The 19,447-nt window shown below is 38.1% G+C and overlaps 1 protein-coding gene across 1 annotated transcript in view; it reads left to right on the forward strand.

Annotated features, from left to right (window-relative positions):
- Nucleotides 1-19,447, forward strand: part of LRPPRC (leucine rich pentatricopeptide repeat containing) — a 118,672-nt gene that overhangs the window by 63,251 nt on the left and 35,974 nt on the right. The window contains exons 24-26 of the mRNA XM_010595900.3: nucleotides 8,261-8,385; nucleotides 8,854-8,960; nucleotides 18,915-18,983. Of these exons, the coding sequence (XP_010594202.2) occupies nucleotides 8,261-8,385; nucleotides 8,854-8,960; nucleotides 18,915-18,983 (301 nt within the window). The remainder of the gene's footprint in view (nucleotides 1-8,260; nucleotides 8,386-8,853; nucleotides 8,961-18,914; nucleotides 18,984-19,447) is intronic.

The following is a 19,447-nucleotide window of genomic DNA, read 5'->3' on the forward strand; positions in this document are numbered from 1 at the left end:
TTTAAGATCACTGGTAGCGCTGTCATCCTGTGGCTTACTTCCCGAGGGAATGAACTACGGTGATTTTTTGGCAGGGCATATGATGGTATTACATGAAACCGAGTCTAGTTTTTCCCAGCTTTGAGTCTTATAAGTGGTGATGGTTGATAAATATAAGAAAGAAGGCCCTGCCCTCTTCAGCTTTTGGTCATATATCATGACTATTTTAGCAATAAAGTAGAAGCATCTCTTCAGTGTTCCTTTTCTGTGTATGGTATTATGTTTTAATTGCATGTATCAGTACCGTGATTCTAGAGTTGATAAATGTTTTAGAAGATGTCTCTGCACTGTAGGAAAAAAATGAATTCTGTTGAGACAGGGCCAGAGTTATGGAGCTTGAAAAGTCTTCCATCCCAAATGCTCAGGTGCCTAATTTAAGGTATTATTTGCCATGTAAATCAAATCAATCTGTAGTAATAAGTAAAACACTTTAGCAAGATTATAAAGCATACTTTATTGTCTCTTTTTTCTTTTGGGTTTGTTTTTGTTGTGTGTGTGTGTGATCTGCTTGTTTTGTGAATGGGATTTTCTGGTTTTTGTATGGATGTTTCCTTACCAGTGCCAGGAGAAAAATAACAGATATATCTTGACAGTTGTCTTATTTGTCCCTAATTTCTGGTAGTTTTTCTTTATTTTTAGTGGGTATAATTAATTGAATCTGATTTAGTTTTGAATAAAAAATGTAGAATAAGAAATGTCTCTTTTACCACCTTTATGGTAGGAAATGTATGCATAAATACACGTGTACATATAGATACATGTTTATGAAATGATTCCTTTGCCATTCAGTCGTCAAACAGTTATCAAGTTAGATGATCGGCCAGATCTTAACCTCCACAATCTTGGCATTATATCCTTTTAAAGAAATAGCGATTCAAACAATTACTGTGTTACTAAGTTCTTGTATTCACAGCCAACTTTATATAGAAATCCTATAATTAATATGCTTCCTACTAGAATTTTTTTGATTGTTTAAAAGACCCATCTCTGCAAATTGCATGTGAAGTTCTGTATAGGGATTTGAAAGAAATGGGCCCAGTGCCCAGAAGACTTAGGCCCTCCTCCACTACTGGGCAAAAATAAAATAATTGGCAGTGAAAACCAGGCCTTGGTACAAAGATACCTTACAAGCAGAAATGCTTTGAAGAAAGAGGAAACATAAAAGTTTTCCTGAAGAGGTTTGCTGGTGGGGTCATGAACCAAGGAGCACTTACCCAAGTGACGATGGGAACAGCGGGGAGTTCAGCTGCTCCAGGGTAGTGTAGAGGGACTTGGCTGCTCTGTGCTTCCCACTGCATTATATATATATATATACAGTACATGCAGGTATTTGTGCATCTCAGTAAAATCTGGCTGCACTTAACCGAACTACCCAGTGCCTAGAGGAGTCTCAATCATTAACTTTTCCTTCATGGCTTCTTCTTTCAGATACATATAGAAATTATTTTTATTTGCCTAGGTTTTGTTTGTTTTTGCTATCTTTTCTCTTCATAGGCATTCCCCATGGCAAGACCTTTCAGTTTCATTTATGAGAATAAAAAGGCTTTGTTGACTGTTCAGAGTCATCAGAATAATAAAAGGGAGATAAAGTGTTTCATATTTATAAAATTGCAGAAAACAGTGGTGGCATTCCTGGTCGGGGAAATGTTAGAGGAAAAAGGGATTTTGAAACTTGTTTTCATTTCTATTTTTCCCAAATGAATGAAGATATCTAATGAATTCAGAATCATGACAAGTACTCTAGTTACTAGGATTAACTGCCCTGCCAAAAAGTCCACATGTATTTGATTTGATTAAATATGTTTAATCTTCAGTCATACCGTGTAAGTTGACCTCAGCAGGTATGAGCTCATCTGAGAAATGAGCCTCATTTATTCAAACTTGAGATAAAATTATGAAAAACATTTCAGAACATTATATAAAATTTTCATCCTTTTATTTAAAGGTGAGTGTCTTTTGGGGGATGTCGTTGCAAAAGTCTGTGAAGAGAATATCACATGTATATTGATGTATTACTGTAATTCTAAAACAAATTCATGAGATTGAGTTACTTAGAAAGGTGATCTTGAAGATTCAGTAGATTTTAATTTTGAACTGACTTCCTACATGGGATAAAGCACAGGAGGGATTAATACTGTGTCAGTTTATGTTACTTGGATAATGTAAAAAATCTTTGTGGGTATGCAAACGATGCATTTTGTTTTTAGTCCTTTGTCAAGGGAAACCCAAAACATTTAACAGGTTTGCAAAATTATAGAACTTGGTAAACTCATCTGTTTCTGTACGTTTTGGTAATACCTACTTGCATTGAACAGAAAAGAAATATTCAGTTGAACAAAATAATTTTCATGTTTTATTTACATTAGATTATTTTCTAAGTCACGTATCTAAATGTAGTCCAAATGAATGTTATTTAAAACATTTTCATTTGTAACTATTTCATTTTAAAATCTATTTCTTTATTGAGATCATGCCTGATTCAGGGAGATGACATGGATTCTTCATGTTAAAGAAGAAAGAAATCCTTTAAAATAGGTTAAAAGAGCTTGATGTTATAGTAAAGGAAGTGAAATTAATAAAATCTGGGCCATTCCATTAGATTTAAAAGTATAAACAAGTTTACATGTTTTATAGGTGATTCATTTTGGCTTCATTGCATATGAAAAATATCTGAAGCTATTTAACTGGATTATATCAGTGCAAGATATCAAAGCAGCTTTAATTTTGGCTTGTCATTAAGAATTTTGCTGTGCCAATTTGTGCTATAATCTGTATACACACATACGGATTTCGTTTAAGTGCAGCGTGGACTTTGTATTTACAGACAGTCCCTGGGTTACAAACATCCGGCTTACGGACACCTCGATTTAAGAACGGACAGCCATGAAGCCTATTATATTAAAAATTTGGGTTAAATACAATGGTTTGTAATAACAGGCACATTAACGAACTCACACACTACTTTGTGATGAAAAACATCTCGTGGTTTGGAAGTGTTTCTTAAGTGTTTTGTATGCATAGAAAGGTAAAATATATACTGTACGCCGAAACAAACATTTGACTAACTGATGCTAAATAAGAACCGTATGTACCTGCTCCAACTTACTACAAACTCAACTTAAAGACAGGTTTAGGAACGGCCTGTGTAGACGTCCCATAACTCTTGCTAAATTAATCTTGAGTTCTTCACAGAGAGATCACAGTTTCTACAAGATTTACCTATCACAGTATAAGTTTTAAAATTCACGGTTAACACTTTGATGTGTTACATAAATGGGAAATACCAGACTTTTTAAAATCTTGGTTATTCTGTCTCGCTCACACACACCCCCCTTCAATTTTAGCATCTTCATTTGTACTAGATACTTTTATTATTTGTGGGAATGCTTGCCTTCAAGAGTAAAACTCTTTATGTACTGAAAGGAAATTAAGGAGGTTTGGCTCTTTTACTCCGTTATTGCAATTAAGAATTTAGCATCATCAGTGCCAAAGGACAAAAGTGGTTCATTTGCCCTAGGGGGACAGGACAGTGATAAGATGATTCTTCGTCAGGGATCATTGGGTCGTAATTAAGTTACATTCATGGCTATTGCTTTTTGAAGGATGATTGGTAAATGACAGGCTTCGTGTGCTCAGTACGGACAGTGTTCAGTAGGGTTTTTTCTCCCTCTGTCAGAAAATCCTGTTGAGCCTGGTAATGTAAATGTGGCATTTTATTCTGAACAAAAGAGCAGGGAAATGAGCTATCTTGTCTAATCATTCAGTTGTTTAACACCGACTTCCAGTTTAGACTCAATTGGCTGGAAAGCACTTGACATGTGAAGTTAGTGCTCTTCCCAACGCATGTTTGCGTAAATTTTAAAGTAAGTGACAGCTAAATTGTACCTAGGGAAATTACAAAGCCTTCAACACAGTTAATTTTTTGGGGAGGATTAGTTGTAATTGCAACACCAGTCTTCTTGCAGATTACTCATTTATAGATGATGAGCAGAAAAAACATTTAGCTCTTTCAAGGGCTGGTTTTCTCAACAATCATTTTTGTGAAGATGATGGTGTCTCCTGAATTGATTTCTCCCCATACTGAACATCTGCGTAAGGTTTGCAGAATAGCTTGTTTTTAGGGTGTTGAGGCTTTATTTTGTTGTTTTTACGCTCCGCCTCCTTGTTTTAAACTTTTTCTTTCTTCCCCAGTCCCCTTTTTTTTCCAGCGATTGCAGATTTGAGAGCTTTTCCGTCAGTAAGCCCTTTAGGTAAATTGCCACTTCACTAACACGGTGTGTGTAATGTTGAAGCACTTTCTCCAATTAAAATTTAATGTTTGTCATCTTTTTTGTTGTTTAAATTAAGTATTCCCTGTGGATTGGAAAGTTACTGTAAGTAAGGAGACTTAAGTTTACAGCTGCTGATTGGTGAATAGATATTTGTCACCGGTCATTCTCATTTTAACAGTTCAAGATCGTATGAAGCACCCTGGTGATTTTTACAGTCACGTGTATTGAGGAATTTGTTTGACTTAGGAGTGCTTTGTTTCCTGATACCTTTATGGAGATATTTTCAGGATGGGTAGATGCATCGTACGAACGTAGTCCAGTCAGCTGACATTTTTTGTGTTTCTGTCACCGACATTGCCGCATATTTTAATTTCATAATAAGGACTATGAGCCGTATGAGCTTCAAGCTTGCCTTTTTGGATGTTCCTTCACATAATAACGAAAAATTACAATTTTTAGTAGTTTTATATATGGTGATGTTTTCTTAAACTACGAACTGTAGATTCTTGACTTTTGATCTGAGCTAAGTGATACCTTTCAGTTAATATGTGGCATTCTTTTGTAAGTGTTCACATTACTTACTGGGCTCAGCTGATTACATATACATATATACATATATGTATTCTGAAAATTTAGAATCATAGGATCATATTTACACTGTTTTGCCTTTATCTCACAGGGTCAGAATTTTGGTAGAGCTTATACTAATTTGCATCAATCAAAACATTACTTTTTGTATTAGTATATATAGTTTTAGTCATGCAAGTTGTTCTATATTCCATCAAAAATTTTTTTGGCACTTTAAGGGGTGGTAGTATGTTATAGAGTTTATTTTCTTTTGGTGTTATTTGAAGTTTGAAAGCATAGTGACTAAATTTTTATCAGGAATGGGCTTTTTAAAATTTGTGACTCACTTGTGTATAAAGCTTTAGTTAGTTTTAGATGCATAGAAGCTATGCTTGTATACTGGAATAAGCATGCAATCAAAGTTCGGAATCCAGAATTAATGTTATAACAAGATTTCTTCGAACAATTGCTGTGATTTTAGAGTAGAGTTTTAAATCAGTTTTAGTGTCAGAATTGACTCCATGACAGTAGGTTTTTTTGTTTTTGTTTTTTAGTGTTTTAAAGTGTACAGAGAAGATCACAGAATCACTTTAGGTCACAGAAACCCATTGCCGTTGAGTCGATTCTGGCTCTGACTCATAGCGACCGTATAGGACAGCGTAGAACTGCCCCATAGGGTTTCCAAGCAGCAGCTGGTGAATTCCAGCTGCCGACCTTTTGATTAGCAGCCAAGGTCTTAACCACTACGCCACCATAAAGCAGCGGTTCCCACCCTTCTCCTTTAGATATTTTGCTGCCCTTACTGATTTCATCTTGCCTAACAGGAGTGGCACTTTTACGGTTTATTCCCCTTTTTCAAAAAGGGGAATAAACAGTGAAAGTGCCGCTTTCATTGATGAATTTCTCTGCTGGTGCCAAACATCTTTTACTAAGTAAATTTAATAGCACAAATTCATAGAACCTCACAGTTATTAGAACTGGGAGGGAACCCAAAGTTCTTTAAGTTCAGCCGTTGTGACAGTCTGCTTCTTATCACCACTTCTAGAAAGAAGTGTGTTACATCGCTACATCCAAGCTGTATGTAGTACTTATCAATTGGAATTGAAATCCAAAAGTCATAAGAATATGACTGTCTGCATAAGCAGTGTGAATTTTAGATAATATTGTCTTCATATTTTTCTTTTCTGTCACCCAAATCTTTAAGCTTTAATAATAAAAATTAATGAAGACATCAGATTGTGTGAGGAATATGAGTTTGTTTTTTTTTTTTTTTTTCTTTTTTTAAAGTGATCAACCACAAGTCAGAATGTAGAAGAAGGGGATTGGAAAAACCAACTGGTCATTTAGTTCATTTCTGTCTTCGCTACACTTTGTATGAAGTTTTTCGTTATAGATTTCTAATTCATTTTGTTGGTAACCTAAGAGGAGTTAACATTGGTTCTTAGAATTACTAACAAATATATGAATTATTTCCATTTTGCTATTTGTGTCTTTTCTGTTGTTGTTCTGAGCATGTATAATCTTCAGAAACATATATTTGGAGACCAAGACTATTAACATGTCCCTTTGATTGACAGAACAATTATTCACTCATTTATTGATAGCCTTGACCTCGTGTAGGGGAAATACAGTTGAGACAATACAATTCTAGTTTGGGAATTGATCTGAAAAAGCGAATCTTGCCATTAAAAAAAAAAAAAACTAGTATGTGTTAGTTTTACCCTTAAAGATGTTTTAGTTTTCCATTAAATGGGATTGTAGAAAGGTAATAACTGAGCCTACGTTGGAAGCGCAGGAAAATCCTGATTATATCAAGCTTTATACGGTATGTGGTAGCTACTGTAGCATTTCTCTTGTATGACAGTAATCTAGCCTGCAACATCTACTTGCGGTTTTGAAATTAACCTGTAATTTAGTCTTCACCCCCAATGACAAAAATTCAAATGACTCTGTGGGGTGCCGGAAGATGTACTGTAAACAGGGCTTACTAAGGGGCTAAGGTAGAGATCCGTCAGGATGGGCTCGTTTTTCACTGTGTCAGTATTATTGCAATAAAATTAACACTTCGTCTTCATTGTATTTTACTCTTTAGTACAGCTTAAAATCTTAATCTAGATAAAATAGTAATTCAATCTAGGGCAACATAACATTTGTGTAATAGACAAAATTGTTAGGGCTTTGAGGGAAAATAAGGCTTTTCTTCCTTTTGAAAACTGTTGCATGTGTGAAAGAAATTTGTTTTCTCTACAGAGATTCTCTCTGGTTGTCACTAGTTGTGTTTTGGTCCTTGTCTCTAACCAGGCCTCTTTTTTATGTGTCTCACAGTCTTTTCAGCACTCTTTAGTTTCTTATTCCAAATAGCACCACCTTCTTAGGTTAACAGACAACGGTGCTTTGAACAGAGCATAATGTTTAATTAGATGTGCTGAACTGAGAGTGGGAGGGAAGTCTGGGGTTCTGCTTCCAGTGCCTTCTCTGTATGCTTTGGAGCCTTAGGCAATCAGCCAGTCTCTAGATGCCTCAATTTCCCCACCTATTTAGAAGTAAAGGGGACTGGCCTGTAGAGTTGGATCACATAACCCCTGTAACTCCCCCAAGACCCTACATTTCATAGCAATATTTCTCATACTCGACGTTTTCCTTTTAAAGGAAAAAAGGGTACTTTTCAAGGACCCGTAAGAATATATTTGCATACTTTTTAAAGACACTCTGACTTAATTAATTTTTTAAATTATCTTAACTAATCACTACGTAAGCAAAGCCTTGCCTTCATAACTGAGGAGAATTTTTAAATAAAAAATTTTAAAGGTCTCTTAGAATTCACTGGCTCACAAAAATATCTGAGTTTTAGCAACATTTCGTTCCTGCTATATGTAAATCCTGAGGCTATTCTCTGCTTATCTCAGAAAGCTGCCAGTATCCAGAAATATGATGACAAAGTGAAAAGTGCTTGAAAATTCCTTGATAACTATTAATGTAAATTTAATAAAGTTTCCAAAATCTGAAATTGTTGAGGGCTGTGAAGGTACATAAAAGTAGTTGGAAAAGATATTTGACAGTAGTTCTTGCTTATAGAAATCATGCAATCTTATAAAATCAGATTTCACTTAAAATTAGTTCAGAGCACACCTTCATCTATTTAGACTTTTAAAAAACACCACGAAGCAAGCTAATAAAGTATGAAGCAGAGAAAACAGGGAACCGCTCATGATGTCTGTATTCAGAACATTGTTTATATACGAGGACTGTTTTCTTGGACTTTTTTCTGTTTTGTCTTTGTGGTTTTCTACCTTAGTAAAGCTTAGTCATGTACATTTTAGTCTCTCCAAACTGCTACTGAGTCTAAACAGAATTACTCATTGTGAACTGTTGATGTTTCTAAGGGATGACGTACGTGCTGCTCTTGAAGCCTCCGTGGAGTGCTATGAAAAATATAAAGTACTACCAAGGATTCATGATGTCTTATGCAAACTGATGGAGAAAGGCGAGTCTGATCTAATTCAGAAAGGTTAGTCACCTTCTAATATCTACTATAGTTGGGCTTTTTTCCCCTCTGGCTTTGCCATGAAGAGAAAATTTAACAGGAAGGAAGACACATCCAGAGAACCTTGGTCACAAGTCTGAATTGAAAAGAAAAAAAAAAATCAGGTGCATTTTCAATAGTATAAATGTTCTTGATTTTAATACCTTCATTTTGAAAAGTTGTCGCTCTGTTATTTTTGTGCTCTACTTCTCGGTGATCACCCTTTACAAGGGCTGTTTTAACCTCAGTCCCACCAGTTCTCTTTGAAGGCCCTTAATGCCGTACATGTATCCTGTTAGCCAAGGAAGATGACAGAAAATTGATTGATGCAGCTGTAATTTTTAAGTTACTCTGAATGTGTAGTTTTAAGATGTATATTTGTCCAGAACTTCATGCTGTACAGTGCTTCTCTGTGTTTTTTTCTTCTGATATATCTTCTTCTTTCTTCCCTAGTGATGGACTTTGTGAGCCATGAACAAGGTGAAATGATGATGCTGTATGATCTGTTCTTCGCCTTCCTGCAGATGGGAAATTACAAAGAGGCCAAGAAGATCATTGAGGTGCGGTTTGAACCACAGTGTTCTAATGGTGCAGCTATTTGGACTTTAATTAGAACACATTTAAAATTTTTAACCTTTAATTACACTCGTTCTGATTCATGTTAATAGAATTCAATCCCGATAATGGGGTAAAAAAAAAAGAACTGGGCCAGCTTCTTTAGTGTATATAATTACAGTTCAGAAAAGGCAGTCTGGTTGTATATTGCATTTGTTTTCTCACTTTGTTAAATTCACTGTTATATATCAAAATGATATTTGCATATTAAATCTTGGATTGTGGAACAATTAAATTAAACTGGCATTCCTGGGTGTAAAGTTGCTAATCCTCTTTGCCAAGGAATTCTTTGTTCTTAAAAGCGGTGGAATTTAATTTGCCGCAGGCCATGCTCCGTTATTTGTAATGCTTGTCTACAAGTTAATCAGCCAAACAGGTGCTGTCTGCAACTGTTTGGCATTTAATTTAAAGTTTCTCCTTTTTTTTTTTTTTCCTAACTGTGGTAAGCTGCTTATGGGAAGTGGTAGGTGACAAACCTGGCCTTTTTAGGATTAGTATATTTTATCTAAGCTTAATTGAATTTTGCTTACTGACATTGATGAGTCAGAGGGCACCTACAATTCTGTGTCCCCTAAGAAAACAAAACATTCAACAGAAAACATACCTGTTGCCTTAAGAAGAATGATTTCACGTGATTAAAATCATGGACTTATAAATAGATCAATAGTCATGTTTCTCTTAGATCCTACTTTATCCGTCCTCCTTCCTTTTCCCAGAAGCGCCTGTGGGGGATGGGAGGCAAAGGTGGGATTTGGCCCCCGTGTTTGCATACTGATGACTGCTTATCGGGAAATGTAAAACAGGCATAAAACCCAGAGAGGTATTGTTTCTCCTGATGTTTTCCAAAGAAAAGTCTAGTATGGGAAAGGAGGACTGTGAAATTAATTCAGAACTTTCTTCTCTTTCTGTCTTATGACTCCATCTACCCACTTGTCAGAGGGCAGCGGAACATACTGTCTCAGGCTGATGCTTCTGTAGCTCAAGCAGTTTGTTTGCGTTTTCTGGAAAACGGTATAAACTCTCGCACTGGGCATGCACAATGCTGCGGAAAATGAGGGGGCCTTCTGCTTGTTGAGTTTTGTTCTTTATGCGTGGTATAGGTAGGTATTAGACACTCATCAGAGTAAAATGAAGCTCAGGTTTTCAGGTGATAGTGGTGGGAGGCTACAGGAGAGAGTCATGTGCCTCTCTTTACAGAATGGGCAAGGCATAGCAGAAAGAGCCAAAGGCATCAGAGTCAGTTCTCCTTTTTCCATCGACCTCTTTATGGGATAATGGAGAAGTTATGAAACCTCTCTCTGCTTGCATTTCCTCATCTATAAAGGGGAACATAGTATCTGTCTTTAAGGTTCAGTCACATAATATGTATAAGGCATCTTGCGTGTTTCCTGAATTACAGTAGGTGATCAATAAATACACTTCTCTTTGTCCCTTAAAGGTACGGATTGTATTGTCTTCTTTAACTTCCCCACATAATTCACACTATGATGCTTAGTGTAAGGTACGTTTGTAACATAACTAGGCAAGAGAAGACTGCCTCTTAAATTACTTCAGAGCTTTGCCAGTGTATATTAAGGGTAGTCTTTTAGGATTGGCTGTCTGCTGATGCCCAGAGTTTTCATGGTAGATGTAGGCAGTATTGTATAAAGGGTAAAAAGTAGTTTTTACAGAGCTCCTATAGTAGCCTGGGATAGAATGGCAAGGTGTGAAATGCTCTGAGAATATACTGATGCACATTTTCAGTTGTGTTTTTCTGTGGTTAGTGGGAAGTGAGCTAAAGATGTGCTCTTTAGGCAGGAAGTTCTTTTTTCACCATTAGAATTCAAGGCCTGGGACTTCTGTCTTACAGTTTTCTAAGGATTATTGAAAATATAAAAAGTAAGGAAAATTAATAAGCCAGGAAAGAGTACTGAGTAACATGTTATCATTTCCCAAAAAGCAGTAGTATCAATGGATAGACTCACTACAGTTGAATTTCCAAAACTAAATATACAATAGAGCTTTGTATCTGCTGTACTGTGGGAGGTAATCAGGTGAACCAGTCGGAAAAATACTCACATTAAATGACAGAAGATTGAGGCAGCATTCAGTGCATGCTCTGTTTTGTTTTAAAAATAAGATGGTGTGCATATATTCTGTATCATCTATAATACATTTAACATAGTTTTGTATTTTGTTTCTACACATGAAGTATTGCTGGGAGGTAGGATTATACCTGGTATTTTTCTTTATACTTTTCTGTATTTTGTGAGTTTTCTATAAAATGAGCATATATTCTTATAATCAGAAAAAGTTATTTTCTTCCAAAAGAAAGAGAGAAAATGAATCAGACTAAGATCAAATGCTCAAGGAGCTACTGTGAGAGTAATACATGGAGATAACTCCTATGTAAGACTAAAAAGTTGCAAATAGTACTGAGCACTTAAGAGTGAAACTTATTCCCCGGGTAGGAAATTCAGTGACTTTCTGGAGGAAATGGGATATGAGGTGGGGTTTGATGGATATTGACTCCACGGCAGTGGTGGGTGGGTTTGATGGATACAGTAACATTTTAACATTCAGGAGTTTGATGGGGTTGGGAAGTGCATTAGAGGCGGAAGGGAATACCCTAACAAAAGAAGGAAAATCTGTTAGCAGCTCATTTGTCCTGGAGTATAGGATTTGTGAGGAGGGCTTTGGAAGGAGAGATTGTTTCCAGATCTTAGAAACCCTTCAATATCAGAATAAGGAAGTTGGGGTTCACTCAGAAGACAGTGGACTCTGAGCAGTGTCAAAAAGATTTCATACTAGCAGAAGGATGTGGTATATATAGATTAAAGGGGGTTTGAGGCAGTGAGATTTAATAAGGACCTGAGTTGGGATCATAGCTGTGGGGATTTTTCAAGATATTTTTCTTGGTCATCTCAAATGATAGTTAACAATTAAAGTATAGTGACCTTAGTTACCAGAAGGCAGGGTGGATCAGGAGTCCCTGGGTGGCACACTCAACTACTCACCTCAGGGTTGTTGGTTCAGACCCACTCAGCAGCACCATGCAAGAAAGGGCTGGCAACCTGCTTCCATAAGGCCAAGAAAACCCTATGGAGCAGCTCTGCTCTGTAACACATGGGGTCTCCATGAGCCTGAATTAACTCGACAGCAGCGAGTTTGTTTTGTCTCTTGGTGTGGTTTTTTTTTTTTTTTTTTTGGTACGGCAGGTTGCAGCTGGTTAACATGCTTCGCATTTGGCTGCTAACCGAAAAGTTACAGGCATGTTTCTACTCAGAGATGTCTTGGAAGAAAGGCCCAGCAATCTACACCCCCAAAATCAGCCATTGAAAACCCTGTGGAGCACAGCTGTACTCTCACACACGCGAGGTCATCATGTGTTGGGGTTGACCCCACAGCAGCTGGCACTGGTACCAGAATGAATTAACAGATGACCTCCAAGGGCCAACTTAGATCTGATGTAGCATCTCCCACCATGCTGGGAGTTAAAGTTGACATTGGCATGTTTCTTCATCTGAAACTTCCTTAATGAAACCCTTTAACTAAGGTGAGTGATAGCATTCGAGTGGCTTCCCAGTTAAACCAGTTACTGTCCCTCCTCTTCCTCCCTTCCTTTCTCCCTCGCTCCCTTCCTTTAATTACTGATAATGACTCTTGACAGTAGAGTCGGAAATCTAGACCTTAAAATATGAATCTATGAAATGTCATAATGGCTTAAGAGAAAGGACCTGTTTCAGTCTAAATCTTTCTCAGGAAGTAGTGTCTGAGGTGAGAACTAAAGGATGAATTAGGAGCCAGCCACACGAGTGGAGACAGCAATCTGGGCAAATTGAACTGCCTGTGCAGGGGCGGGAAGGTCTGTCTCTGAGGACTCTGTCAGGTAACACCAAAAAGACCACATTTGCAAACTCCTTGTATAAGACATTCTTGCCAGTGTTTGAGAACAACCGTTTGTCTCTTCTGCAGTCTTACCCTCTGCAGCCTAACCATTCCTAGTTCCTTCCGACGGTGTTCTCATGACACCTTGTCTTATGAGATGGGCCATCAGAGAATTCTTCACAAATTCTTACTTTTACAAACTTATGTAAGAATATCAGGTAAATACAGTTTGTGAAATATGTTGACTTACCAGTAATGATGCTCAGTCTGATTTTTTTCCTTGTGTGTAGTCTCAAGTAAATGTGTTATTTTTTAAAATATGCCAAGTCTAAAGTCTCATTGGAAACCCTGGTGGCATAGTGGCTAAGTGCTACAGCTGTTAACCAAGAGGTCAGCAGTTTGAATCCTCCAGGTGCTCCTTGGAAACTCTACAGGGCAGTTCTACTCTGTCGTATAGGTCGCTATGAGTCGGAATCGACTCGGCGGCGGTGGTTTTGCTAAAGTCTCATTATTAGTTACTAAAATCTTTATGTATAATTGAAATGAATCAGAACTTAATACTTCATCCTACGTCCACATGTAATCAAGGCCGCGTCGTTCCATTGTACATACGAACGAAAATTTATTGGCTCATTTCTCTTGAGAAAAAAATTTATGATAAGTATTAATTGTAATTCATATCTTTACCTACAGACGTATTTGGTCCTTAGATTATTTACTTAGGGTCATTTCTCAGAAGTGGGTTAAATGTCATGCCTGTTTTTAAGGCCCTTGGTACACAGACAAAAATGTAACTCTTTATAGATGAGGAAACCTCATTTGTGGTTCATAGTAGACAGATTGGACTAAAACCCAGACCTTCTGAGTCCTAGTCCAGCACCCCTTTTGCTACGAATTATGAAGTGGTATTTCTCTGTAAGCCAAAAATTGACTTTATTCTTTTAGTCAAGTACATTTTAAGGTATGTCAGTCACCTCCCAGGAAGAGAGTGTTGCAGATTATTTAAATAAAGTAACAAAGCACCTTTTGCATAATTCATTCCTGGTTTTAAGCTGGGATGAGATGATACCTGCAAGTGTCAAAAGTTAAATAATAGTGTGAAATGTTAAATAACCGTATCAAAGGTTTCTATAAAGAAATACCTGATTTAATTTTATCTGTAGCCCTGTGCTTCCTGGCACAAACACAAAGCTGCATAAAACCTTGTTCCCTGACGTTGAGACCTGGATTAGCAGCTTAACAGTAACACTTTTTTACTTCTCAAATGGATTTCATGTACATCTTCACATGAGCCTCACAAAACAACTCTGAGAAGTAATTCAGGGAGAAGAACTGAAGTTCAGAGATTGGTTGTGGAGCTTGTTAGCTAATAGTAATCACGGGGTTTGAAGTCAGGTCCTGATTTCACATTTTTGTTGGTTCCCCTGCCCCCACCTCCGTGATCTCCTGACCCCTCAATATCCAGACTATCAAAACCACTCACCATTCCTTCAAAACAAGCCTTTCTTGACTTTCCCTGGGGCTACTGTCTAACCAGTCATCAGAGCTTAAATCTCCAAATCAAGTTTATACCATTTTCATATCTGCTGTTGCCCTTCCGCCTCATCCAGTCACCACACTGCATCCAGAGTACATTTGCTGTCTTCTCACTTGGGGGAAGAAACAGGGAAACAAACCCCTCGTGGTATGGCTGTTGTTTTAGGATCAAAAGTTTGGATTACAGTGATCTCCCAGTCTTTGCTACTCTTCCCTTTGTTCTTTATTAGATAAAATTCAGGGTTTTATCCCGATTTGCCTTCCTTAATAAGCCGGGGTGGGTCTTAACATATACAGAATGGGTTGTAGAGGTGGTTGCTTTGTTTTCTGACTCCCTCCAAATTTCAAGAGATGTCACTGCTCATACACGTTCATACCCCCTTTCCCGTGAATTGTTTTCCTTAGTAGCTCCTGTAACAGCTGGTTAAGTGCATCACGTTTAGTTTATGATGGTTAGACTGTTAGACTTGTTCAGCCACAGACACAGTCTTTGAGTCTGCCTCTCAGGATTATAGAGACAAGGACAAAGTACCATGATACCCTTTTTCTTACCTTGTCGTCCCAGCTGTGAGGAGAGATAGTTGGGTTGGGTTTTTGTTACTGTTGTCATTTCTACCCTCTGCCCCTCATGACATGATTTTTCCTCCTAAAGGACTAGAGGTCAGGGGTGCTTCGTTTTGGTTTTTTCCCCCCATTTTTCATTTCTACAGTAGTGGTAAGAAAAATCAAAACTGATGAAAATTTCTATACCTCTTTGGGTCAAATTTAGGATGATCTTACTTGAGATGGAGTTCAAAATACAGTAGAAGAATCTTCATTTCTTTTCACTTTATATGGTAATAATTCTTTGATATATATATTTTACTAGAACACTAGTAGAAAATACATATGTTTACTAGGATACTAGTAAATGCTACCAAATTTATTACATCAGAGTAAACTAATGAAAATTATTTTGTATTTTGGATTACTTTTTATTTTCCTGCACAAGTAAGCCTAGTACTGCACTGCCAGTGGCAGAAAGTGCTTTGAAACACAGTAACCCAGGAGAAAACAGCCCTGACAGTTTTTATTATAACAATGACTATCCTCACTGTCCATGAAATAGATTGCACGGAGCAAAAGCATAGAAACTAGAAGTGAGTTCATTGTTTTAATTAAGCAGTAGCTCATTTTTGGTAAGCTATGCTCACATGCCAGTGAGGTTTTTTTTGTTGTTGTTATTGTTGTTATAATTTTTTTTCTTTCTAAATTTTATTTTGTTGTCGTCATTGCAAATACACGTAGCAGAACATACACCAATTCAACAGTTCTAGTTAGAATGTTATTCTCCATGTTTTCATTACATCCTCTTTCTATTTCTGCTTTCAACTTACAGTGTTTAAAATTCAGTAAGATGCTAAGAGATAAGCCGGAAATGTAGACCGTTACAGAAGCCTAGGAGATTTAGTTGATCTGACCTAGATGTTCTTTTGATGATTGAGGTTCATGTATGAAAACCATTCTCAATTTCAAAATGAAACCTAGGAATAGCTGCCGTCTAAGTCAGCTCTCCTGCCAGTGATGGGCAGATTAATCAGCCCAAACAGGAGGAGTTTGCCGTCACAGTTGTCCCATTTCTTATCACTGGCCTTTGGATCAGCAGCAGTATTGAAAGGTGCAGGTGAATGTCGCCCTTGCATTTTGCCAGGTTCTGAAGAGGATTATCTACAGTTTTTTTCCGAGGGCTTTTTGTAGACGTCGATGTCGACTTCATTTTCAGTCTGGTGCCTGTGAAACAAAGCAGATAATGTGAGAAAATCCTTAGTAGAAATTGTGTTCAAATGTAAATATTAATGATACCTGAGCATGTAGTCCAACGATGAATTTATTCAACTTTTATTTCTTGTATCGCAAAATGTGGGAAGTTTAGACAGTCAAAATGAGAACTCTCATAAAATCTCCTCTGCTGTGCCACCTTTGCTATTATTCTGCCAAAGATGTAAGATATTAGTTTCTTCTTCAGGCCTTAATTTAAAATTGGACATTCGTCCATCAGTATCCCACGGCCCCCGCCCCCGCCATGTGCAGATACCAAAAGCTGAGGGTGTTTAAGTTCCTTGTAGAAGACGGCACAGTATTTGCGTATTACCTCCTAACATCCTCCCCTATACTTTTTTTCCTCCATTTTGTTTTTTTTTATTGAACTTTAGATGAAGGTTTACGAACAAGCTAGTTTCTCATTAGACAGTATACACGTTGTTGTATGACATTGGTTAACAAGCCCACAGCATGTCAGCACTTTTCCTTCTCAACCCTGGGTTCCCTATTACCAGCTTTCCTGTTCCCTCCTGCCTTCCGGTCCCTGCCCCAGGGCTGGTGTGCCCCTTTAGTCTTGTTTTGTTCCATGGGCCTGTTCAATCTTTGGCTGAAGGGTGAACCTTAGGAGTGACTTCATTACTGAGCTGAAAGGGTGTCTGGGGGCCATACTCTCAGGGTTTCTCCAGTCGCTGTCAGGTCAGCAGGTCTCGTCTTTGTTTGTTTGTTTTTAATTGTGCTTTAAGTGAAAGTTTACAAATCAAGTCAGTGTCTCATATAAAAACTTATATACACCTTGCTGTGTACTCCTCGTTCCCCCTAATGAGATAGCACACTCTTCCTCTCCACCGTGTATTCCCCGTGTCCGTTCAGTCAGCTCCTGTCCTCCTCTGCCTTCTCTTCTTGCGTCCAGACAGGAGCAACCCACATAGTCTAATAGGTCTGCGAGCCAAGAAACTCCTCACCACTATCAATTTCTGTCTTACAGCCCAGTCCAATCCCTATCTGGCGAGTTGGCTTTGGGAATGGTTCCAGTCTTGGGCTAACAGAAGGTCTGGGACCATGACCTCTGGGGCCCCTCCAGTCTCAGTCATACCATTAAGTCTTGTCTTTTTACGAGAATTTGAGGTCTGCATCCCACTGTTCTCTTGCTCCATCAGGGAGTCTCCGTTGTGTTGCCTGTCAGGGCAGTCATTGGTTGTAGCTGGGCACCATCTAGTTCTTCTGGTCTCAGGCTGATGTAGTCTCTGGTTTATGTGGCCCTTTCTGTCTCTTGGACTCATAATTACCTTGTATCTTTGGTGTTCTTCGTTTTCTTTTGCTCCAGGTGACTTCCCATATACTTTAAATCATCTCTAGATTACTTCTGATACCTAGTAGAATGTAAATACTATCTAAATAGTTGTTTCATCACAATTGAAGACTTGCTCTGGAAGCTCTAGAGCTCTTCTGGGAACGCCGATGCTGCCTGGCCATCATCTGATGGGATTCACTCATAATCTTGAAGTCCTTGAGGCTGTAGTCCTTTGCAGAGCTAGCCAGCCATCTCTTCCTCCATCCTGCACTCCTTCCTCTCGCTCTCAACGTCCTCACAGTAGTGCTCATAGAGGTGAAGTGGGTTCAGTGTAGTGCTCAGTGTGCTGCAAATTCAAGTTTTGCTTTTTGGAACTTTCTTTTTATTTCCCCAAATATTTTCCACCCAAGGTTGGCTGAATCAGCAGATGCGGAACCCGTGGATACAGAGAGCCGACTGTACAATGTTAACTTATGTAAAAATAAAAATAATGGGAACTTACAAGTAAGAGATCATATGCAAGTGATACCTGATTTCGTCTACAGAGCTGAGTGGAGAGAGCAGTATAGACACCTCCTCGGCACGCAGCTGCCCGGGCTAGTGAGCGTGTAGTTTCCTTACCGTAATGTGATTGAAATGAAGCCCTTGCACAGACGATGGAAATACTGTAGTTAGGGTGACAGATCCTTGGAGTTACGTTGAAATGGTTTCTCTTTTATTCCAGTATCTAAAATTATAAATTACTTCGAAGCCAGAGTTAGTAACTGAACCTTAGCAATTCCTAATTGGGGATATAACATACATCTCAATTACTGAAATAAACTAAGACTATGAACTAGTTTTAAGTACTTGGCTTGCTTTACTCTTCAGACATTTAGTTTTAGGTACTAGGCAAGCATTTGTGTTGTTAAAGTTCTTTCATCACTGTAAATTTTACAAAACATATTTCTTTTAAAAACAGAAGCCAATCACTTATTGTTGTGACAGTTGAATTGTTAATGATTTGGTGTAATAAAGTAATAACTAACTTCCTGAATCTATATAAATCACTGAAGTGAGTAAGCGTGTGTGTGTTTTACATATTTTGGAGTTATTTAGTTCATTACTTCAAAAGATATCTTTTTCAACCTAAGAGAGCTGAGCTATTTTTATTAATGAAGGATTTAGAGTGAACATTGGCCTGCAAAGCAGCAGTTTGAAATAACTTGAATCTTCTTCCGGACACAGGTTAAATACAGATCCTAATTAAAGGTCTTCGATAACTGTGGGGCTAAGTTAGGTTTCTTTCAGTGTATACGTTTGGAAGGGAGGCAGTGAGTTCATTAGAAGGAGAACTGTCTTTGAGGAAAAATTAACATTTCATCAAAAGCCTCATTGTGTGTGCTTTATGACTTGTATTTTACAGACTCCAGGCATTAGAGCCCGCCATGGAAGACTTCAGTGGTTTTGTGATAGATGTATTGCAAGTAATCAGGTTAGTGTTTAATTTCTGACATCTTAAATCGTATTTGAGCTTTTGGGGATTTCAGGGGATATAGCACTATGGAAAAAGTGTGTGGTAGTTTTCCAAAAGACAGTAGTTCTTGTTTCGGAGGTCCAGTAGAATCCCTGAAGATTTTAACTTGGGCCTGAAGATTTTAACTTGCTTTATCCTAGTTTTTGGTCTGGGGAGGCTGACTTTGTTGCCTTAGCAATTGAAACCTGCATCAGTCTTTAGTGGCTGGAGTTGTTGCTTGGTGGAGCCTAGCGGACGTCCTGCTTAACCCCTCTCCATTGCAAGTATCCGTCCACGCCGTGCCAAGTGAAAGCCATGGGGAAGAGGAGTATAATGCTTGGATGAAGGAGGATATGCTCATTGAGTTCTCCCCACCCCGACCTCCTCCCCAAGTATCTTCGCGTTCTCCACAGTGTGGCTTCGTGAAGGGCCTCTCAGCTGGA

This window comes from Loxodonta africana, chromosome 26 (assembly GCF_030014295.1).
Source record: "Loxodonta africana isolate mLoxAfr1 chromosome 26, mLoxAfr1.hap2, whole genome shotgun sequence".
In the NCBI taxonomy this organism is placed as follows: Eukaryota; Metazoa; Chordata; class Mammalia; order Proboscidea; family Elephantidae; genus Loxodonta; species Loxodonta africana.